The sequence below is a fragment of the Plectropomus leopardus genome, chromosome 4, assembly GCF_026936395.1.
Source record: "Plectropomus leopardus strain MGB_pleo_1.0 chromosome 4, ASM2693639v1, whole genome shotgun sequence".
Taxonomy (NCBI): domain Eukaryota; kingdom Metazoa; phylum Chordata; class Actinopteri; order Perciformes; family Serranidae; genus Plectropomus; species Plectropomus leopardus.
In genome coordinates, this window is record NC_142179.1 from 17,619,366 (window position 1) to 17,644,365 (window position 25,000).

Sequence of the window (25,000 nt, forward strand, 5' to 3'; positions counted from 1 at the left end):
TACTGGAACAATAACATGTAAAAGCCTTCATATTGTGCACACAGACACATACAAGGACTAAACAGAGACAGACTCATTGGAGCCAAACAAATAACTTCTAATTGAGTTTTTCTTAATGATAACACAAGCTGAGTCTGTTTCCACGTACCTTCCAAACACAAAGTCAGACACACGTACACGGACACACACAGACATGGTGGTAAACTCAGAAAGGATCATGGGAAGGGTATTTTTAGCATGCTGCGATTGGTGTCTCCAGGGAGACAAGAGTGATGGAGGGATCAGAGCATCAGCTGCTCAATTAACGCTTTCTGTCTGAGGGTTGTGAATGTGCATGTGCTTCTCCCATACACAAGGGAGACTCCACGTGAATTTCCAGAGGTCTGTGGCAGGAGGGTGTGTATCTGCTTGTGTGTGTGTGTGTGTGTGTGTGTGTGTGTGTGTGTGTGTGTGTGTGTGTGTGTGTGTGTGTGTGTGTGTGCGCGCGTTAGGTAATATTCTACCGTTGTCAGTGGCCGTCTCCTCGTACTCGTTGGTGGAGGGCAGTGCAGGTACCAGCGGTTCCATGTTCATGATGAGGTTTTTGTGGCTCAGAGAGTTGAAACTTCGACTCTGACCAAACTGGGCTCTGAAAACACAAACATCAACTCATTACAGTCTTTCTTGCATATTTTGAGTTTCATAAGTAAGTGATCATTAAAATTTTATTTGTAATCAGGGTTCCCACTTAAATACCAAATTCAAGGACTTTTCAAAGACTCGTCATGGCTTGTCAAAACAGATACCCTCATGGTGTAATGTAGCTGCAGAGCGTAGCCTATTTACTAACTTTCAGTGAAAAAATATCAAGTGAACTTCAATTTGTAGCCTTGCACAAAATATATAAAGGACTTTCAATGAGCCATGTCTGTATATCCATTTTCAAAAACCTTTTCCTTTAAATTTACAAACTTTAAAGGAAGTCAAGTACCCGGGTGAAACCTGCGTAATAAAACTCTGTGGTCGGGTATTCCTGTAACCAAGCAAACAGGCAATAACTGAATTCTAACTGTGTGAGAGTGTGCAGGTGATTTGTCACTTGTCCTTACCTGCGCACTTCAGGTGGCTCTCTCTGAATCTTGGAGCTGGCTTCTATTACCTCCTTCGCCACTCTTCCACTAAGGGACAGAAATACTCATTCATTGCAAGAAAGACAAAGGGGTGCAACTGCTCTAAAAAAAATTCTACTTGCATTATTTAAAACTCGATTCCAAATAGCTTTACAAAGTAAGAAAATATAATTACAACAGCAGTGAAATATTTTAGAGACCACAGCTTAGGTCACAAAAAGCTACACACAAGTAACATTGTTAGGTCATTACTGTGCACAAGAAAATCTATAAGAGAGTCAATCCTTTCTTGTTTTAAATTGGCACACACAGATCTACCTGAATTCCTCAAAATTCAGAGGGGCTTATGATGTGTTAAAGGGGACTTGATGTACTTTGCCTTATTTTCTGTCATATATATAAGTTACACTGTTAGATGTTCATATTTAATGTGGCAAAAGTTTCAAATAATGTGGTGAAAGAATGTAAATGTAATGTGAGCAAAAACTTCAGTTCAGACTGTTATAAATTCTCTGTTTATGACAGTTTTTTCTGCTTTGTAGGCAAGCTCAGCTTGTGACAGATTTTTTTAAATGGCCATCTGCCTCAGACACACGACTGCAGGTGTTTATATTACATGCAATGCTACATGTGACTACATGCTAACATCGGAGAAGCATGTCATCTTGATAGCCAATGTCCTGATCCTGCTGAAACATGTCTAGTTGTGTTTAGAAGCTTTTATTGTTGATTTTGTGAGGTAGAAAGTGCAGGTACCCTCCATTACAGTCATTCCTCAGCTGCAAGTGCACCACTGACATAAATGGAGCTACATGCTAATGCAGGAAAATTTTGATTAAATGACTTCTCCAGGATTTTGGATCTGATTCCTGTTTGGTTGTGTTTGGAAGCTTCTATTGGTGATGTTTTAGGTGGAAATTGCAGCTATTCTCTATTACATTCATTCCCTTAAATTTGGAAGATTCAGAAATACTATCAATCGGAGCAGACTGAGCTTTTTTGGGAGGGGGACTTAAATATTCAGGCGCTAAAACAGAGCATCTCAGAAGGTGAATAAAGGTGTTCCAACACAGACGGTAAGAGAAAAATAAAGAGTGTTTTTACTATTAAAGCATGCAAATATGTTCTAGTAGAAACCCAAAATGCAAGTATAAACCTGAAAATGAGCATAATAGGTCCCCTTTTATGGGATGCCAATGAAAAGCTGCTAAAATCAGTGTGATGTTTGTCTTTGAGTCTGCGTCAAGTTGGACACAAGAGACTGTGACTGATAGGGCTACGTCAGAAGCGAAACATATAATTTTTCATCTGTGTTCTACAGTTGTTGCTCACAATCAGTGCTGTTACTGTGCTGCTGAGCAGGCAGCTTCCTGCCAGCAGGGTCGGTGGCTCCATTAGTCTGATTGTTGGGCGAGTGGAGTTTCTGGACTCTGACCGCTCTATTTCCAGCCAGCAGGCTCCACCATCCCACCCATTAGTCTATTGTTACTGAGATTGATGGTTGAGTTGTAAATTAGAGGGTGAGATGTAACATCTGGGGTGGTAGACATCCACTTGATAGTACAAGTGGAGTCACATCAATACTGTGTGCTGGCAAACGCAAGTCTATGCTGAAAAAAGATGTGCAAGGGGCCATAATCGACAATTTCAATAACATAAAGATCTGATCTGCCCTGCTTGAATGAATACGGCCTCTATTTGTGGACCACAAATCTCCTTCCTCTTTGCATTTGCACAAATGACCAATTCGCATATTTCAGAACAAACTCCACCATATGCTATTACTCATCACTGAGCCCTTAAGCCAAACTGCTTTAGCTAGCTGATGAAATGGAGCGGACTGAAATGTAAGCCTGGTAAAGAGCTTTGTCTGAGAGGAGAACTGGAGCTAACACAGCTCCAATAACAGACTTATAGAGATTTTGTCATATTAAGGTCAGAAAAATCACATGGATGTAGGTGCTGATGTACAAGAAAGAGCAGCAGCACGTGGTATGTATATTTATCAGGCCTGTGAATGGTCACTGTAGTTTAAGTCATACCCCAAAGAAACGGCTGAAATCAAACATTTTATCTACAATAAAAGGTGAAGAAAAATTGCAAAGCACAGTAACAGAGCAGTTGAGTGTTAGCGTGCTGATCAGCTGTGAATGAATTTGCATTTTTGAAATCTCTCAAGTGTTTGACTCTGACTTTCCATCTTTATATCCCCATATAAATGTGTGCATAACTTTCTCTCTTGTGTTTCCCCTTTTTTCTTTTCCAACTCTCTTTGCACAGATACATCTCGCTCACTTTATTCTTTCGCAGTCAAAATTAAATTGTTAAAACAAGTATACCTTCTTTTCTGAAAACTATCTTGAATGCCGTCTCACCTGTATTTGAACCTGCTGCCTTTGAAGAAGATGTTACTGCTGGAAACTGTCTTTATCTGACTTGACTTTGCACATCTGTAAGAGAGAGGGAGGAAGAAACAAAAAGATGCAAACAAAGATGTTCATTATTATGCATCTCATGCACAAACATTGAACAACTCATTCTTGTAAAAAACAGTTTCATGGGTTTGCATTTGTGACTGTAACATTAACCTGGTGCACAGAATAGCCTCTTAGTAAGCAGAGGAGGATGGCTTTTCAAGCAGTACCATTTTGAAAAAGTCACAGGTTTGGTTCAGGATCATTTATCATGCAGCAGAGATGTGCCAGTGGAGTACAGGCACACACCTCTGCTCTGTTCTGTGTGTGAAACACTCACAAAGCTCTGCTTGGCTGCCATTTACAAACTCAATTCACTCTGATTTGATTAAGCTGCTCTGATGCTTGTCCGACATCCGAGATGACATCCACTCCCTCTCTGTCCATCTCTCAGAGACATATGAGCTGCTGTCACTAAGAAGTCAATATCCTGGGTTATACAGACAAGGGCTGTTATGAGAGCGCTTTTATGAATTTTTTAATATGTTTTTCTTATATAAGCTTTTTAACATGTTATGTAACTTTAAGGTAAAGTTCAAATCAAATCAAAAATCCATATCTTTTCCTATAACCTGTAGTACTATTCATTAATATGGTATGTTTTGGTGTGAGAGGCAGAATGCACACCAAAACAATCTACACCGATAAATAGCACTACAGGAAAGAGAAAAACATTTTTGTTTTGGGGTAAACTGTCCTTTAAACAAGATGACACAAGATTTGTGGAGAAACGGACTCATCAACAAGAGCAAATATAGCAAAGGAAAAATCGTATATTTCAAAACTAAAAGATGATAATTGCATTAATTAAGAAACCTGTTTGTCTTAATGGGACTTGTTTTGTCCACAGGTATGATTTTCTTACAATCTAATAGCCTTGAAAATCTGATCTGCAAGTTCACAAAATAATCTCACCATAAGGCCAACTCCAGGTCCACACTGATATCGAGCTTTCGTTTGTATCACACAATCTCGCAGCAGATGGACTTGGTTTGCTGTCCATATGGAATTTCAGATGTTCAAATTTCACACTTTAGGGACTTATTGTCCTTGTTGGTTGGGCTGCAACTAAAGATGATTGTCTCAATAGATTTATCAGCTGATTATTTTTCAACTAACGTATCAATTAATCAGTTTCCCAGACATCCCATCATCAAATATCATATTTTGTCTGACCAACAACCTAAAACTCAAAAGTATTGAAAGCAGACTTAAAATAGCAATCAGAATTGTTGGCGATTAATTTTGTGTTGATTAATCGCTTCATTGTTTCTATTGGCTCAAAGATCAAAACTGAAACGTCATTCTTGGTGTTGGAAACAGGCAGGAGCTGAAAAAGGCTGTCAGAGGAGAAGGCTGGAAAGTTTAAGTCTTATGAATCTGTTTGGATGTTATGTGCATCTATGTACACAAAGAGTGTGATCACAAGTCTGACAACTTCCTCTGCTGTTGTACGACTATCAAGTGCAATAAAAAGCTTTGCTGATAATCTCACTGAACCCTGACTGAGGCTACAAGCTCATTTATTTTGTTTGCTTGCAACATTGTCATAACCATGACCCCAGACACTCTATTCTCTCACTTGTGCCTTCACCCCGAGCCTGTTTCCATTCCTGACACGCCGGCAGTGTCAATAGTCTGTGTAAATTCAGAGCAACGGCCTCGGAGCGATCAGCTGCTTCCCCAGTGAAGGACAGCAGCATATTGCAGAAGAGCCACGCAGCGGCAGGAAAATCATTAAAAAAGAGTGATCTGCTAAAAATCAAAGTGGAACATGAAGGAAAGTAAATTTAAAATAAAGTAGAAAGTACATTTTAGCAACTTGTGCGTGCAAATTGCAAAGGTATAAAACTTTTTGAAGTGCATTTTAATATATTTAGGAACTGCTGCAACAATTACTAGATCAGTGCCATCTCACCAAAATATTTATGATATATGGTCATTCTTTGTTAAGTATCTTTATTAGAAAATTAGCTTTTTTACCGACAAATATCAACCATTATTTGTTGGAGTGGAAAGGACATTTTATGATGGAATAATGCTTCACAGCAGCTCAACACATTTCCTGGCTTTGTGTATGTGTGTGTGTTTTTGTGTTTGTGTGTGTAGACGCACTTGTAAAAGGCTTGGTTCTCCACCCCGCACTTCCATAAGTGCTTACACGCAGCAGGGGTCGAAGTGTGAAATGTCAACACCAGTTTCTTCTGCAAAGAAAAGAACAAAGAAAGACAGACAGACAGACAGAGAGGGAGAGAGAGAGACAGGATGAGAAATGAGATTTACCAGTAGACATGTGAATCAGGACAAGAGAAGTGCTGAACACGATGAGAGGGAGCTGTGCAAAATGCTGACCCACAGGCCCGAAGCCAAAAGCTTAGCAAGATGTGAGACAGATATAGTGATCTGGCCACAGTGTTCGACAATAAAAGGGCTTGTAGCTTGCAGAACATGGTTCTTCATGGACCAAGAGGAGGGATATATTCCTGTAAATGTCTAATTTTCAGTCCTGTGTGTCTGTAATATGAGATACTAGATCAATGCCGTTCGTCAAAAGGGGTGGAGGCTGATCAAGCGAGAGAGGAAACACTGAGATCAATAACATGGGGGTGCGCTGATCAAGTTTGTTCCCTTTCCTAAAGCCGCTTAGTCAGCCATATTGCTCAGCCCTCTCACTGTCACACAGCAGCTGTTTCAGGTATGTGGTTGTGATTTACACACATGTGCTGCAGGGGCCATGTGTGTGTGTGTGTGTGTGTGTGTGTGTATAGGTGTGTGGAAGTACCAGAACTGCATGTAACTAACAGATCGTTTTGGTCCCACTTTGGCTGATATGCAAAAGCACTTTTAAAGCATGACACGACATTTTATGATGCTGATTCAACTGTTCCTAAACCACATGTACAATAGTAATGAGTATTTTGGGAGTGTAAATGGCACTGAGGGCCAGTTTGTAGGATTCAGGGGGATATATTGGCAGACATGAAATATGATATAATAAGTATTATTTCTTTAGTGCAATCGCATGGAAATACGAATCATTGTGTTTTCGTTACCTTAGAATGAGCCGTTTACATCTACATCAGGAGTGTGTCCTCGTTTAGGGAGATTGCCATTATACACTTGTATCTACAGTTTTCAGTTTTCGCATCAGCCACCATCGTTAGTAGCCATGCCATGACAAGCAGCATGGACGAAACGCAGATTTTTTTTTTTAACATAAAACAGCATTATTCAGTGTTTAACCAGTTTAAATCACAACTTGTTTTGGAAAGGGAGAGGCCTCTGCAGTCTGGATCTTAAATTATCAGAGAAGGCGAGTGCACATTAGCAGGTACTGGGACAGTGGAACGTCTGCGAAGTGCCAAATAGCCTTCAAGGCACAATAATGACTAATGTGAAACTGCTTTATTCAGTGTTTTTACCGTTTTTAATCACCTGGAACATTTGTTTTTAGAGGGAAAAGACCTCTGCGGATAATTCCAGTCTGTTAAAAAAAAACTACATAAAGAACACTGAAGGAACTATCATTGTTTCCAGATTGCAACCAGTTTCAGCTGGTTGCAATCTGGCAGTCCTCACCAATAGCTGCCGCTAAATCCCCCTACACACTGATCCTTTAATAAAAATAATATGCATCTCCTATTTGCAATACCTCATTTATGTGCTTATTTCTAGCTACTTTTCGACTGTTATACCCTGGTTTAACAATAAGTCAACCATTAACATTTTATTTTATTAGCTGGGACACTGATGGTTAACCTAAGAAATGGGGGTTTGGAGAAAATGATTTAGTAGATAAACTGAATGTCAAGCAAGTGTTACAGTTAGAAAGCCATGAAAAAATGCTATCAGCACAAAGTGGGACATTTAAGCTAATGTTTTTCAGGCTAAATAACAGTGGTGAGGGTAAAGAGTGAAAAACATGCCATGACCCGTCACACTATAAAGACTTCACATCAATACACAAATTCTGATCAAACAGAGTGAAAAACCTAAATATATACAGTTTACACACTCACACACACCCACACATCTAAAGACACGGTCAAAATGAAGAAATCAACTGTTTTATGAACACACTGTCTGACATTAAATACATGATATGGACAGAGTTATAGATTATGCATCATAATATTGCATAATCTATAGTTTAGTGAAATTGAAGCTACGACACATTTTCTGATGATGTGGCTATGGACGGGGATGCTCACTGAAATTTCAACCATAGAGCAGAATGTTTTTATTGTCAAAGACTTAAAATAACTGTTTGCACACATGAGCTAAGAAAAATAGCTGAAAAACAATGAATAAATTGAATGAAATGACATAGAACATGTTTGTGATAGAAAACAAGAGACACACAAACGAAAATGTTCCTCCAATCATAAAGTGAGGTGAGGGCAGGACTGCAGGGAGAGGCATCAAATTGAGGATTTAAGCTTAACAGTGATCTGTGCTATTATTACTTGTATTTACTCACCAGTGATGACTATGTTTACACACAGAGAGAAGAGACAGAAATACAAAGATAAAACTGCATCTTCAGCCATTCATGAGTTGCCAAACAGACAGACAGACTGACAAAGTTAAGCAGAGATGAGAGAAAGGGTTTAAGCTTCTGTAATGAAGAGAATAGTTATGAGATTGATCGGCTGATTGATTGGCTGATGGGTATATTAAAGAGCAACCCGGCTTTAACTACAGTGATGACCGTTTTCGAGTATTTTTAAGGCTCCTCTGTCAAAATTTCAAAATGAGTTAAAGGGTAACCTTGGTATTTTTCAACCTGCATCCTATTTTCCCATGTTTTTGTTTCGTGTCTAAGTGAAAAAAAGACAGGTTCACCCTAGTGTCCAATGTAGTGGGTGCTAGATCAAGGAAATATCTTGCTAAGTAGAAACAAAAAAATCTGCAAATCAAATAGCTTCCATTTGAAGGTTTTTACTGCTGTGTAACATTTAGAGCCAGTGACTCTCCCTCAGACTTGCTGTTTAAGGGAGTGCCCACTGCCTCAAAACGTTAAAACAGCATTAAAATCCTTCTGATGGAAACTATTTGGTGTGCAGATCTATTTGTTTCTTCTCTACCTGACTGATGGGAACAGCAATTTTTGAAATTGGTCTAGTATTGAGCGAGAGGGCTGCAGCCATTAACAGCAGAACAGGCTGCAATGTTGAACTCTAGGCATTTGTGCACTCTAATAAACTAAAAGTACTTACTTTTGTCCCTGATTATTACTATCATAGGTGTCTGGGAACACAGATCTTTTTGTCAATTTTTGTTGCTTATGCAAGGCAGCTGTGGCCCAGTATAGTGGGTCGTCCACTTTTAAGTGGTCGGAAGACTAGAAAGGTGTCATACAAGTGCAAGTCCATTTACCAATAACAGAAACCGCCACCTGACTCTTTAAAGAAACAGAAATTTTGTTATCATTACAAACTTTATTCAAAGTCAAAGGAAACTAAATAAAACTCACAAAATCTCAGTTCATCTTTACACTAACAGTCCAACCGTCTTCAAATCTGGTTTGGCTGAAATATACCTTTAATTTACCCAGTTAGATGTAAAAACATGACAGCTCCATGCACCCTAATCTTACTGTTTATTGAAATGTTGGGTTTGGCTGTGGCAAATTTGGGGCTGTTTCTGTTTGAACAAAAATGATCCTACTATTGAACAAAAGGATCTATCTCTGTAGGGACGTTTTCCATACTTAAACTTGAATCTGAGCCTGCCAGTGGCTTAAAATAGCACTTTTAGCGGACATAAATCACAGGTGCATATTACACTGAGAAGTTACATTGCAGCCTGTTTTGTGGATGCAGACAGCAGCATGCTCTCTCAATACTGGACCAATTTAAAAAAATATTGTTCCCATCAGTCACTTTGACACAAAAACTTGGTAAAATAAGGTCCAGGTTGAAAAATATCCAAGGTACACTTTTTTGAGTCAAACGGCAATATGAGACACAATCAGCTCTTACAAAATGAAGGTGGTATGCACACATATGAGGCATGATTCACCAAAACTGCTGCTCAGGATCTACCATAGCTCTTTACTGGACAACAAACATCAAGTGTACAGATGAAATGTGTGTCCCAAATGCAAGACACCTGTGCGAGTTGTAATTTAATATGTATTAAGTCAGTATTTGCTGTCTGTGTCAAAGATGTCTGGTAATTTATACTTGTAAAAGGTGTTGGACATGTCCTAACATGGATGTAGTGAAGGAGTCTCATATTTGGGCCACAGTTGACACATGATGCGAGTGAGGAGGTTAGTCGTAACACACCCACCATCCTGTTACAGTGAATCCTGCCTGTTAAGGAGATCTGAAACAGCGACACACACATATACAGTGTGTGTGATGGTGGACAGGAATACATAGACAAACAGTAAAGTTTTACAGCACATTTATCTGGTGTAATCATTACACAGATGAGGAAAGGGAGACAGGAGGGAGGAAAGACAGTAAAGGACATTTGGAGGTCAACTAACACAAAACTGAATCAAACTAACACAGATGCTTACTGTGCATCTACATCAAAGTCATCAAAGACTTTTTTTCCACAAGTACTGAACTCCACAAATGTTAGAGGTTGGAATCTAACAGGGCAGCATGATGATGACGACCGTAAGACTATATGATTCATCGTCATGATGGAGGAAACTACACAGCATGTTTTATTCTTCATTTTTAACCTTTAGAGGAGCCTGTGCATGCAGGAGCAGACACTGCACTCACCTCTTTCTGAATCCCAATGACGTAAAAGGTTTTCCCTTCGAACTTCAGCTTGCTGACATCAGCCCTGCAAAGAACCACAATGTTATGATTTAAAAATATCATGTAGAAAAACATCCATTTATCACGCTATACTAAATATATGCACAAACCGTTTTCGCTGGACCTTTGCGTCTCGTTTACTACATACCAACCAATTTGAAAATATGATGTATTCCTTTTTTGTTTTTTGTAATATTATTTAATCTCCTGAGACTGTTTACGACTTAACAGCTGACTTCATAAATTACTATTCTAAGATCAGAAACATGTAAAAAATAATCTCATTCTTCAGAATGCGAACTTAAGGTGGCACAATATGATCATTTTTTTTATCTGGTAAAGTTATGTTAAAGTGTTTAACACACCATACAGTAAACTACCCAACATTGCATAAAATAATTAGAAATAACGCCTCCTTGACCAGCTGAAACATAAATGTCCACAAACAATAACGCACAAGTAATGATCTGATAATATTCATAGCAGGGTAACACTCTAAAAGGGGTTGCTCTTTATCACAAATGCTTTTACTTTTGATATGCAAAGTACATTTTGTTGTTGATTCTCATGTATTTTTTCTTTAGTAAAATTGTAAATGCAGAGGTATTACTACTTTTACTTTGGAAAAAGTCTAAATAATTTTGCCACCACTGCCTATTCATAATACCGTTCGTAGATGCTGATCATAACATTTGTATTTTACTTTACAAATGCACTTTATTGTGTTCTCAGCAAAATCCTGTAGGGGGTTCATTAAAATTTTGAAGATAATATCAACATGAGGCTTCACTGAGTTTAACTTCTGACATGAAAAGTAAAATATTTGAAGTTATCATCTTATGAATGACATGTGCAGTAAGTGATTATTTGTAAAGTGTAAACAGGAATTAAGCTCTGACACCAGAACTCAAGTCAAACACTGTCATTTTAAATTGCTTCTATTGCATATTATGTTCAGCTCCATTTGAGTAAAAACAGAGTGTTATGATAAGATTTGGTAGAGGCTACACATTTACTGTGCATGTTTGCAGGTATATATTTTAGAATTTAGGACAAAATGTATACCACTTAAGGAGGTGGATCCTCTTGTTTCCCTGGAAGACCACAAAACCTGTGGCTGTAAACCCGAGGAAGGCTGTGGAGCCTGTGAAATCCTGCAAACACAAACGCACACAAAGGCACATGCAAACACATGCAGGGTGAGAGGCAGCACACGGTATTACAGGTGGATTAGCATTAGGGCGGCAAGTGGGCCATTAATAATCTCCATGGTAATGGCACCTACACAAAATCACTTGTTTGTTTCAAACTTCCGCCCCCTAATTTTCAGTGATTGGCATCAAGAACGAGGCACAGAAAATACAGGTTGGATGTAGTGAGGCAAAATGAGACCAAAAACAACTCCACAGTGAGAGCAGAACACAATATGTTCCTGTCACTCTCCCACATTGTTTTTTTTATCATCTGCAGACCTCCTCTCCTCTGCTGGTGTGTCTCTTAGTATCTCTTTGTAAACCACTCCCTGTCTCTCCATGTTCCCATCAGTTTCTCTGATTCTTGATCTCCACATGTGCGTGAGGCTACAGTCCCGGCAAGAGCAGCCATTTCCAGCAAACCAAATTAAATTCAGCCTGCTGACAAGAGCAGAGCAGATAAAGGGGATCCTCTCCAATAGACAGAATTTAAATATCTTGTTAATCTGCTCAGCATGCTTTGATACGCCTGTCCATGGGAGGGTGTCCCTATTTCACACTGTGACTAGGCGGAGGATGAACAGAGAGTAACAGATGTGAAATATTGCTTTTCTTTATCAGATTCAGTCTGTTTCGTCTATTACAGTGGTACAAGAAGAAATACCAAGAGAAAAGTTCAAGCAGTGTTTATATCACAGTACAAAACAAGGTGTCCAATTAAGAACAAAATGAAGTACAATACTAACAGTAAGATGAAGTCAATGACATTGATTTGCTAAAGCAATAGTATTCTTGGACCAATCAATAAGAGTATTGATTCCTGAAAATGAGGGTTTCTGTGCAGACCAGGTTTCTTTTGTTTACCAACGTAATGTTGCCAGAGGCGCTCTTAGGTTTGCTGAAAATCTGCTGCCAGTTAAGTTAATTATGTTTGTAGTCCTCTGTTTAATATGCAAATTAAGTGCAAACATGTTAAGGGTAAAGAGGACAGGACTGGATTTGTAGTTTTGCATGAACAACTTTAGTGAGTATTTACACTTGTAAAAGAAATGGCTGACACTGAAATAATTAATTAAGTTTCACAATGAAAACATTTTTTTACACAAACAAATTATAACGTGACTGCAGCAGGGATAGCAGAGAAATTATAACTATTATAAACATAACCAGAAGTTGCACATGATGAGAGCAACTACCCCAATAACTTTGACCATTAATAAATTGTGTTAGTTATTATTATTTTTAAAAAATACATAATGTTCAATAGCATTATATATCTATGAATATTTTACATATACAATACACGCTGCATGTACAAAGAGAGGGAAAGCAAACAACTAGAAACAAATGTGGACTCATGAAGTGGAGGCCCTTTGAGATATTTTTCTGTGATTTATGATCAACAAAATGTGACAATAATTACTAAGCCATGGAGAATATATTATGTTAATGAAGATATTTGTACCACTGCAACAGCACCAAGCCTCACAGCCAGACTGAACTGTACATGTTACCTTGCATGGGTGAGGGTCAACTCCATACGTCTCGAGGCTGTGAGCCCTTTGGAGCATGTTTAACTCCGCAAATGCAGCACACTGGCCCCTAAAAGAGAGGAGAGGATACGTTTATTTAAACTTATACACGTTGATGGCGTTAGCTTATGCTCCTTTGTGTTTGGTTTTGGCTTTCTTTTGCATTTTTCCTCTATGAGACAAAAATGGCAGTTTGTCTACAGTTTATGTCTTATCTGTCTTTTGTGTATTTACACAAAAAAACATCAAGTATTCTAAAATGACTTCTTATCCATCCTTCAAAGAAAGTAAGAGGAGAATGCCAATGTGTCTGCGATGGATATTGTGTTACAGCAGAAACACATCTGGGCAAGTTATTATATTTGGATCATTTTTTGATCATCTATCACAGCAGAAACAGACGTACTAACATCGGCCAAGTGTCCAGTGGGAGCACAGAAGCACCGTGAAGTCAGTGTTGATCACATAATGTAATGGCTAAAGCATCCATCAGCGTTTAGATTAGTTCCCTAGAAGCTTCACTTTCACTAATTCTGTCTGCCACCAGAATCTCCCAAGAAGGCTCGATTTTCGGCACAAAGGAAGTGCGTCAACTTATTGTGCAACTCTGTAGCTAACCCCAGTTACTACTCCAACCTTCCCTTTAAAAGACTAATGTTTTGGGTTTTTTTTTTTACAGGGGTGGGGTCTTTAGGAGGAGATAGCAGATCAACAGTATATGCCATAAAAAATGGTATAAATAGTCTGAGAGAAGAGAACCTACATATGTTAGTCATTTCCATGCTCAACTGTGTCTCATAAATTGTTGCAACAATTTGGGGGTCAATACCATTTATGACACAGATTTGATTCTTAAATTAAGCATTTTTGACCACTCAAGAATTGATCAAAATGATCAAAAATTCCTCCAAATGACCACATTAAGACGTCCAGACCGTAAGGAACACCATAAAAAAAATCCATGTTGTGATTTTGACATTTGGTTATTTCTGTATCAAAACTGTTGAGATACTCCCATATCCCTTTAGCCCATGAAGGCCCGAGGTCTCTTGTTTGTGGCTGTAAAGTGTCATTAGGCTCCAATTCTTGCAGGTAGCAATGGGTCATTTTACACAGTGATGTCAGTTAAAAAAAAAGGTCTCACTACAATAAAATGGCTAACATCAACACTCATGAATAAACTCAAGTATCTAAGGGATGAATGCTATACTTATCATGACACCAGACAAATAAATCAACATCACAATTTCACAAACATACTTCTGTCTATATGCACAGAGAGTAAAATGTCAAACCCATTATAAAAACAGCTTGAAAATACAGCTTTACACAGTGCACTCCACTCCACTTGTAAATCACCTGAAGTGTCTTTCTACAGCTCAGTATTAATCTACATGCTTTAATCCTGTCCGTCAGACCCGTCGGGGCAGACAGAGGGCACTTGGCATCATCTGCCTCTGTGCTGTGGGAAATGAAGGATTTGTCTTTGATGTTTCTATAATCGCTCTAAGTGTGACAGTCACAAATCTAACAACTTCACTCATGAGCTGCAGAGGTGATACAAATAAACACTGTGATGGAGGGGCGCTGATGTATACATCACTCTCTATCATGTGATCTTATGATTTCCATGCAGAGTTCAGAGTAAGACCAGAACATGGCATCAACATATTTTAATAATTTTCACTTTCATCATTATATTTATGCAGCAACCTCTGCTTGTATTTATCTCTCTCAATTCAGCCTTTTCCTTGCATAGCATTTTGTTTTACATTCAACTTCCCTCCTTAAAAAAAGAGAGAAAATTCCAGGTTTTAAAGATATTTATCGGGGTTGAGCATCTTACACGTATGTTCAGCTCATTTTACTCAATCCACCCTTAAAGGTTGATTTTCACCAAAATGCAAATTCTGAAAATCCTGTATTAGCAAGCAAGGTGTCCAAACTTAGCTGGAAATAAATAATTCATGCTTGTTCCTCTGCAAATTATTTTCAGTTTTAAGTTACTTTCAACTGAGATACCTTCTGCAATGTAATGTGCCACAAATCTCTAGGTGCCATCAAATTTTGTCTCGAGCCACAACAACAGAGAGCGCTTTATTGTCTGCAGTAGAAAATTGTCTCTGCAGCCTGTTTTGAAAGGACAGATCACAGGAGTGCGGCTGTCATCAAAATCAAACAGTAAACTGATAAAAAAAAAAAGACACACACACACACACACACACACACACACACACACACACACACACACACACACACACAAACACACACACACACACACACACACACACACACACACACACTCACACACACACACACACACACACACACACACACACACACAAACATGTCTTACCTGAGCTCATTCTTATGTATTTCCATGATCTTCCTCTCCAGTTTGAGGGATTGTTTAGGGAACAGTTTGAAGTCTCTGATGTAGTCTGACGGATGCTCCTCTGGGTCAAAGTCCCCGAGCTCAGCTGAAGACAGAGGGTGATATCAGTGTGATAGTGGTGTAAAAAACAGGTTAAACTGTTAAGAAAATGTGCATTATGTGCTATAGATGTTTAAAGAGACAATTCAACATTTTCAAGCGGGAGCAATTCAACATATGCGATACACGGATGCACTTTTATTCAACACAGCATATGGGGAAATACATTTATTTGCTTTATGGTGGACAGTTTGATGAGAAGACTCTCTTGTCTACTCAGCCTGCACTCAGTCTGAGCTACCACACCTTGGTCAGTGATTTCGGGGACAGACACCAACACAACAAGCCGGTAACAGTATGACACGCCACTGGGTGGTGTCAGTTTATAACGCAGTGGGACAGCTGTCGCGGCGGTATGATATAATTCAGTTATAAACGCTGCCAGTGAAGACATAATATAAGGAGCTGGAAAGTCCCTATCGAGTGAACAGGAGGGCTCACCTGATAAGGACTGACAGGGGCTGACAGCAAAGTTTTGCACTCTTTAAAATCTGATTTAACAGATTTGTGTCATCAGCAAATTAGCTGATAGCTCAATCCCAGACAAAGGCTTAAAGAGAGATTTATTTTCTAATATTTTTTTATCCACAGGAGAAAATACTCATAAGTAGCTGAGATAACCCTGATAGATAAATATTCCCCTTATTGAATCCAGTACAAAGCCCTAACACGCACTCATTTCTCTCTTAAATCTATTCTTAATTAGCAGTCATAATAAAGCTTAAATCAGAAACTTGCCTGGAGTTTAATTAAACAGTAATCCTCAACCTATTCTCGGGCTCTGTAATCAACACCCTGACAAAGTGGGACAGGGACCTGCCCTCGTTAATCAGAGCAGCCAATGATACGCTGCAGACACACTGTGGGTCGAGATAACTCAGCCATTCACACTCTGCTCTCTGGGGATACGGACCAATCAGAGAGTGTTTGCACAGTTCAGAGATTTGTGTATCAGCCAGAGGGGTTCATGATACAGCTCAGCTAATTCCACTCTTAATCCATATTAAAGCAAGTGGCTCCACACTGTGATTCAACATTAAAGGTGCTGCATACGATATTTAGTGTATTAAAATAGCAACAACTTGTTATTCGCTATGTAAAGATATAGTTGGGTAATGTCATCCCAATAAGATAATAAAGTCACGTTACTTCTATGTTTGTTTTAATCCAAGCTTCTCTGTTAAATGTTCTATTAGCTGCTCTAGCCGTGCGTGCATGTTAGCGCATCTAAGTCCCTGTGTGTGTGTGTGTGTGTGTGTGTGTATCCCAAGCCCCCGGGAACAGCACCGGGATCTGAAGCCAATTTTACATACTGGCCAAAAGTGGTCGAGACTGTCCGGGTTTGTTGTGTGACACCAGGGGGCCCAAAAAGACTTTTCCCCATTGACTTACACTAAGAAAGAGATGCACATCACAACCCCTACAAAATGACTAATTTCACTTTTAGTATTTGATCTATTTTTTATTCCCACAGGTAACTTCATACTGCGGAAATAGGGCTTTTTTGGCTGCATGCACAACAAGGGCCCACCTCCAACGCTGTATGGAGGTCTCTTTATACATCCAAGGTGTATCCCACATGTAAGCTAACCGCTACCGCTCTGCACTGTGGTTATACGGTGGTTATCGCTGATAATGCCACCCTGACCAACTGTGGCGAAAGGCCACCCTTCAGAGAAATAAACTGGATAGAAACTAAAATTATAGTATTGACGACTGTGATAAAAGCAAATCTGCCAGGGGCCAACATCACATCAACCACTGTAAACTGCACAATTGTTTAAAGTTTTGAAATTGCAGCAAAGCTAGGAAAAAAACAGGAAACCCTGCTGAAATTTTACAATAATTTTAAACTCTCAGCCTCACCCTGTATGATGCAGGCTCCTAGATATGCAGCTTCAGCAAAAGGACAAAGGAGACGGCCGTGGTAGATATCTCTCTTCAGCTGGAGGTACAGGAGATACCTGGACACACAGACACACAACACACACAGTTAAGAAGAAAGAAAAATTGCCAATGCTACTTCATCTAAATGTGTTTTACAGTTGTTACTTAAATTGAAAGTTTATTTGGTCCACGGTGAAGCAGTGAATGGATGCCAAATATCTGCACAAGGGTGACCTCAGGTAATTTGTGAAATCAGGTAAAATGGGACAAATGAGGTTTTACATCTTGGGCTTTTTAAATATTAGCAACCAGTCACCAGACATGTATTGGGTTGTTACCAAATGTGTTTTACTTAAACAATTATTTTTACTGGTTTGAGATAACAATTATGGGCAGGGCAAAGAGTAAAAAAAAAAAAACACTGGTCCCGCAACTTCTGAAGTAAGCCATGTGGCATGTTGATTTTCTCTGCATTTTTACTGCAGCTAAAATAATCAGGGTATAACAACTAAAATGGTTGTAGGATCTGCAGTTCATTAAATGTTTGATTTTAAATCAAAATATTTTCACATTACACTTCATGCATAAAAAAGAACAAAAAAATTCAAATTAGACACTTTTCAAGGTAAAACCAATGCTACCAGGTTAAACTATTACTTATGCCACTGCATGTCACCCTGTAATATTACAGAATTTAAAAAAATATATTTTTGTCACCTAAAAAATACAAAAATACACCAGAATTGGCCACAATGGTTACACATACGCAAGCACACACACGTCTCTTGTAGACATTATAGCACCAAAGAAACAAGCAGCGAGAGAGCAGGTGAAAAGTTGGACTTTTTAATAAATATCCAGGTTATGATTTGATAAATTAACTGATTTAATAATTTCAAAAATAAACAAACATCATTGTCCCATTTTACCCGAGCCTGTCATCAAAAGTGAAGCAGGGGTACTTGATGTGTTTGAAGGTCCAAAGTTTCTAAATTATTTTACTTGCCAACATATTTTGTTTATAATTGAGATCTACAGCAAGCTCTTAAAGTAACACTTAAGGTACTATTTAGAGTTTTAGGTGGTTTTCTTGGTCATCTTCCAAAAAGTGTCCAAAATAACTTTATTTATTTATTTAGTGAAATGAGCCCTAATTACGTGATGTTAGCGACAGTAAACTTACACATTATAAATTAGTGTATCTTTATTGTTGTGTCATCATCATAACATCAATATGTTGGTTATCAGAAAAATGGATAAATCTAAATCAGTCTTTGATTCAATAACGTTTCAGCTGTGTTACTATGGCGGTTAGAGAGAGCATTGCTATGGAAACAACTACCGTACGGCAGTGGCTGGTACTGTAGTTTCTATGGAGGCACGCAGCTGACATGCCGATTTGTCTCGTGTTACCAAGGAGACAAGAAATGACAGCGGTGCTAAAACTATGGGGTCATGTGTTGCCATGGATACAGATGAGTTTCCAGAGTAGACGACATCATCACACTGCCATCAGCCGACTCATTAAACGTGTTTTCTAACTCAAGCAGCAGAAGGAAAGCATGAAAGATTGAATGGAGCGAAAAGGTTGCTGCTGAAACTAAATAGTTTTATTTATAGAGTCGGTCTGCAGCCACATGGAGGTTCTTCAAAGTGGCCTAAAAAACATCTTTATCTACATGACCTTCTCAGCTGTGTTTAATTTAATGCCTCTCTATTTTCTTCTTAGTCGATGCAGAGATTCTCTGCCTTCTCATCTCTACCTTAAACCTTTACAAATTAGTTTTGTGGTGCAACAATTTCCATATCATTTTTTAGAAATTCTTGATTCAAGAATTGAGCCAGAGCCACAAACTATTATTTTTAATATTTTTAAGACATCTGACAACTTCACATTGTCTCAAAGACAACTTATAAACTACTTTCTCAGCTAAGAAATACTTGCTAGGAGCTTGAGAGGATTACATATATTAGAAATGAGCAGGTAAAATGAGCAACCTTTTATTCATTATTTGGAGAAAACAACAGTGTAATGCAGTCCGGTGATTTTTGTTACTGAATGTAGGCTTCTTTGATTTAGTCTTGGCTGTCTAGTTTGGATGGGTTTTTTCCATTTTTCCCCCCTTATTGTCTTAATTTAAAAGTCCTGTAGAAGATTGGTGTCTGTACCAGTTATGTAAATGCACTTATTATTTTCATGCTGCATTTGTATATTTACCAGTAATTTATGTTTATGTATATTTGCTAACAATTTATGCAAATTGACCCCATTCTCAATAAAGTAAAATAAAAAATAGTTTTGTACAATGTAATGTGCCATGAGGCACATATTATTATTTTTTAATATATTTTTTTACACACTTTACATACTCAACTTATTATACATATTTTACATTTTAAAGTATTTTACATGACTCGTCGTCTGACTCAAGTCGAGGTCGTATGTCAAGTCCACAGCACTGCTACTCTTGGTGTTTGCAAAGATGCAAATCACCTGATATGGAAGTGACTTATAAGAACACTGGGTTGTTGTCTCTTTTTTCATCTCTTTTTGATATTTGCAGAAAAAATCTGAAGAAGAAAATGGCAGACTTCAAATAACATCCTGGAAACTGGAGCACATGCAGCGCACACACATTAGCAAAATAGTTTGGGGATTTTGATAATGGGAAAAAAATCCCTCTCCAGAAGAAGAAAAAAAAGAAAATCATATTGAGCACTTCATTGGATTTCATCATCGCCTGCAGTTCTGAACTTTCCAAACTCAGCTCATCTTTAACTTCCATGTCCACTCCAAACTCATCAGTAAAAATTCAACATAATGGTGCTCCTTCAGGACTGAGCTGAGGTTGTTTTTTTTCTTTAACACCAGCTGATGAAAATAAATGGAAACATAAAAATATAGCTGTTAAAATACAAGGAGAGTGAGATAAAAAAAAATCTAGGTTGATATCACAGAAAGTGAGGGACAACTCAAAGATGGAGGAAGCTGAGAAATGGAGAGAAAAGAGGAGTTAAGTTTTAATGACATTGATGTACAAAAACACCTTCAAGTAATAGAAGCTGAGGAGGACGGGGGAGATGTGCCAAAATGAGTTGAGAGATGTGGAGAGACACCTGAGGGAGCAGAGTGGGCTGTGATAATGGAGAGGAATAAGGAGGACAGAGAGAGACCAACAGAAGGGAGGGAGGAGACACCTCAGGGATGAAATTAAGGAGAGATTTGGAAAGGATGGAGGACAGAAAGATGGAGGAAGAAAAGACAGAGATGGTGAGACATGACAGCTCAGATGGGATGGAGAACACAAAAACAGAGTCCCTGCTGAGTGAACATCTCTAATGATAACTGTGCCTGAGAGAAGGTGTGTGGGGGGATTTTTGGGAGGAGGAGGGTTATGAAAAAGTTGGTATAAAGTATCAGTTATTTCTACAGCAACATTCTTAAAACAGATTTTTATTTTTTTTAATTACACCTACCAAACCAACCCTGACCCCTAGAAAATCACGTTTATAGACCTTAAATTGATTTCATTGCTGCCTAGTGTCTGTTCGGAGACATTTCAAGTTTGTGTCCAGACTTCTGTCTGTGGTTAGGTTTAGGCAACAAAAGCACTTTGGTTAAAGTAATGCACATATCATGATTTTCATTAAATGTTGATTAAAAAAAGGGAATAATATATTTTTTTAAATGTTGTAGTCAATACAATAGAATAGTATATTGCAAGATTGCCTATTTTGGTGGGAAACAAATTAAATACATTGTCAGTTAAAATTTTGCTGATTTGTCCAGTGTCAACATTTTTGCAATTTCACAGGTATAATATTGTTTTGAAATAATTTTTTTTTCTGTTAATTGGGAGATTTTCCTTATTCGCTGTGAGGGTCCAAGGACAAAGAGATGTCATATGTTGTACAGTTCTCCGAGGCTAAGTATGAACTGTGACATTGGACTTACAGATCAAATTGAAATTAAAATTGAACTGACATGACTTTGTACAGCCGTTTTGGGGCATGCTTGTGATTGGGCTACAATGAACTCTGACTTGAGAATGAAATATGCTATATAAATAAATTTGCCTTGCCTAATTAGCAACATTTTCTATTTATTGAAATAGAATTTTTTTTTTCTGCATGACGGTTTTGAGTGTGTCCCTAAAAAACGTATTTGCGGTTTCAAGTTTAGTTGTAAACATGATTTCTAGGAGACAAGGCTGAACAAACAATGGTTATTTTAAGTGCACGAATGCATTTGCAATGATATATATCACGAAGAAGGCTGTTAATGAAAAAAGATGATAGCCTGCTCTGATATTCTTAACACCCTGGACAACTTCATTGTTGTATGGACGAAAAATTTACATGAAATGACCATCAGCACATGTTGTATATGTCATTGCCAATTGATGAAACTGCTGTATTTTTGAATCTACACTGCTGCTCAAAAGTTTGGAATCGCCAGCAACAAAAAGCTTGATTGGGTCTACAGTCAGATGACTGAGAGGAGTACTCTATATCTGAATGGTCTTTCATGCTATTAGGTTTTTGAAAGTCCACTTTACAAATAGATATTAGTCAGTTTTGTATGAAGGGTTTTGTGCATGGAGAACTAAATGCTGCACAATGTTTCAACCAGACTGATGAGTCCTCCCTCGACCTCTCTGTGCCCTCTGCCTGTCTCAGTACCACAGGGAGCAGAGCTTTCAGTCGCTCTGCTCCCCAACTCTGGAATTCACTCCCACCAGACATCAGAAACATTGATTCATTACACATGTTCAAAGCCAGACTCAAAACCCATCTGTTCCAGACTGCTTTCTCCCTGTAATTTCTCTCTCTCTTACTGTGCTTTTATTTATTCTGTGTTATTTTTGTTTGCGTTTTACTCACCCTGTAAAGTGTCCTTGAGCTTCTAGAAAGGTGCTTTTAAATAAAATTGATTATTATTATTATTAAAGGGCAGAAAGAGACAAGGATCCCTCTAAGCACCAGTTTAATAGAAATAAAAAAACACCAGTCATTGGTAAAAGAATCTGAAAGCTCAGCATCAAAAAAAGTGCAGATTTAAATAGAAACAGGTTCCTGCTTCAGTGCCAATAAGTGCACAATAATGACTGTAATAAGCTGAAATTAACAGGCAACATGTTACTTTAGAAAAGCTATTGTTCAAACTTCACAAGGCTAGTTGAGGGTTAGCCTTGTTGGAAATGGATTAGGGGCTATCAGCTGAGCATCTGACAAGACGCAGTTTAACACTGGGATGGGCAGTGGTCTACTTTGATTTTTCAGGCCATTGTGTGTTAGGTTTTACCTGGTGAGCTCCTCCTTGATTTTCATTGGCTCGTGGGGGTAAAACTTGACCCGGAAACACATTGTATACGGCTGCTGGGCTGCTGAAAACAAGAGAAGGAGGTTAGAAGAGAGAAGAAATTAAACAGAGAAAGTGAAGACGGGGAGTAGTTGTAAGAAGAGAAGAAAAGAAAAAGCAAAAGTAGATGGTCGGTTGGTTAATTGGAAGAGCACAGAGATAAACGAATGAGTATAAGACAGAGAGGGAGCAGAGCTATGAGGATTATATAAAACTGAGAAGAAGTTGGAGACCAGAAAAGAAATCACAGTATGCCTCTAATACTGATTAGTCATTTGATAATTACAGTAATTACTCATCACACACACACACACACGCTTATACACATACAAAATGCCACACTTGAATTGGGCCTCTCTTCCTTTGATCTGAGACCTAAAGCATTTCACTTCTGACTCTGTGTGTGTGTGTGTGTGTGTGTGTGTGTGTGTGTGCTACTGTGGGAGAGAATTTGAATGTCGAATGAATATAAATATGCCTGGTAACATGTACACACACACACACACACACACACACACACACACACACACACACACACAGAGAGAGTAAGTGATGTGGGTCTCAGATCAAACGACATCTTAAACTCACTCCTGGGGTCTCACTGATCTCTCAAAATTGCATATTAACACACATACATGCACACACATGCTAAAGTTCAGTTTCCACATTTGCATGACGCACAGAGATACATCTCTGCATACATATCTCCTCACAGTAGAGATATGTATGCAGTAATAATATATTGTGTGTATATATATATATATATATTTCTAAATTGTCATTACATTTCTAAAAACCACAGATAGCTTACATTTGCACATTATGTTTTATGAATGTTGACACTCAACATTTCAATAATGCTGCAGTTAAATGTAGTTAGGGTTAGGCACAAAAACCACTTGATTACGGTTTGATCATGTTTTGGCCTAAAATAGCCAGATTTGGGGGGACAATCCCTGCAGGAAAAGCAGTGATGTCTCACTAAAAACCAACTAGGCTTCATGCCTAAAAAGCCACTGAAAACAAAGCAACAGGTTTCTAAAAAGTAAGCTGGAAAAACAATTAAGGTTGTTACAAAGCACCATGTTTGGAGGTAAAATGAGGTAAAATTTTTATTTAGAAAACAAAATGTTTCACATCAATTATGCTGTTTGAATGGCAAAACTGTGAAGCTCAAAATTGCTAAGAATAATTTGAATATGGCAGCTTTAAAAACACTGATATGATATGTGTGAAACATGTAACATGTTTATGGTTTGAAAAAATGTACAATGACAATGTTTTGTCCTTATTGAAGAACATATAAGAAATGTGAAGAAATGACAGGGAGCACTCAACAATTTTGGGGAACAGCAATGTCATTTATGGGGTAGGAAGCTTGAAGAAAAGGGTTGCATATCTTGGAATATTGGAGGACTTGTTTAAACTAACTTATGTATGACCTTTACTCATGTGCATGTGTGTTATTCTGAATTTAAATAGAGGAATCTGCCAAAAGAAAGATGCAAAATCATCTGATAAAGTCAATGATTTCAGAGTGGGCTTCAACCATAAACTCAGCCAGAAAGAAAAAAGGAAATGACAGAGGAGGAAGAGGAAAGTGAGTATCAGTTCACATGGGACCAAATATCTTTACAGAGTGCCCTCACCACTCTGTCTTTAATGGCTGGGATCCTCTGCGGTATTATCTAGCTAGGAAAAACAGCACACATCTACATAATACATGCTGAGCAATATGAAAGACGCAATCCTCCCACCCGCGCCAAAAGAATTTGAGCTGCTTTTTGCTCAAGCTTAAGGGACCAAAATGCTTTTTTTTTAAAAAAAAAAAAACATTTCAAGGGAAAGTGAATTGGCACAATAGTATGCACGCACACACAATGTGATGCATATGCACGTAAGCTGAGACGCACAAAGAGAAAATAAATCGCAAGCCACACATCCTAATTTGAGCGTAAATGCTGCCACAGGGAGAACTGATGTGTCAGTACGACTCAGGATCTATTCACCACTCATCCTCCATCTCTCTCTCTCATCTCTTTTTCTTTCTTTCACTCTCTGTCAGCCGCTCTCATCTCAAACTGTCTCTCCGGTCTCCTTTTCTCTCTCTTTTCCTCCCTAATCTGACTTCTTTCTTTAGCTACATTATCTATCACTGTCTCCT

At 38.4% G+C, this 25,000-nt stretch overlaps 1 protein-coding gene across 3 annotated transcripts in view; it reads right to left on the bottom strand.

Annotated features, from left to right (window-relative positions):
• frmd3 (FERM domain containing 3) overlaps positions 1-25,000 on the bottom strand; it is a 78,832-nt gene that overhangs the window by 21,790 nt on the left and 32,042 nt on the right. For 2 of the 3 annotated variants that reach the window (XM_042487496.2, XM_088076668.1), the window contains 10 exons: positions 22,780-22,861; positions 17,454-17,551; positions 15,450-15,573; positions 13,076-13,163; positions 11,434-11,522; positions 10,330-10,393; positions 5,699-5,787; positions 3,485-3,559; positions 1,089-1,157; positions 504-628 (listed from right to left, as the gene is read on the bottom strand). In XM_042487496.2, coding sequence (XP_042343430.1) covers positions 504-628; positions 1,089-1,157; positions 3,485-3,559; positions 5,699-5,787; positions 10,330-10,393; positions 11,434-11,522; positions 13,076-13,163; positions 15,450-15,573; positions 17,454-17,551; positions 22,780-22,861 — 903 coding nt within the window. The remainder of the gene's footprint in view (positions 1-503; positions 629-1,088; positions 1,158-3,484; positions 3,560-5,698; positions 5,788-10,329; positions 10,394-11,433; positions 11,523-13,075; positions 13,164-15,449; positions 15,574-17,453; positions 17,552-22,779; positions 22,862-25,000) is intronic. The other variant, XM_042487498.2, reaches the window with a different exon arrangement.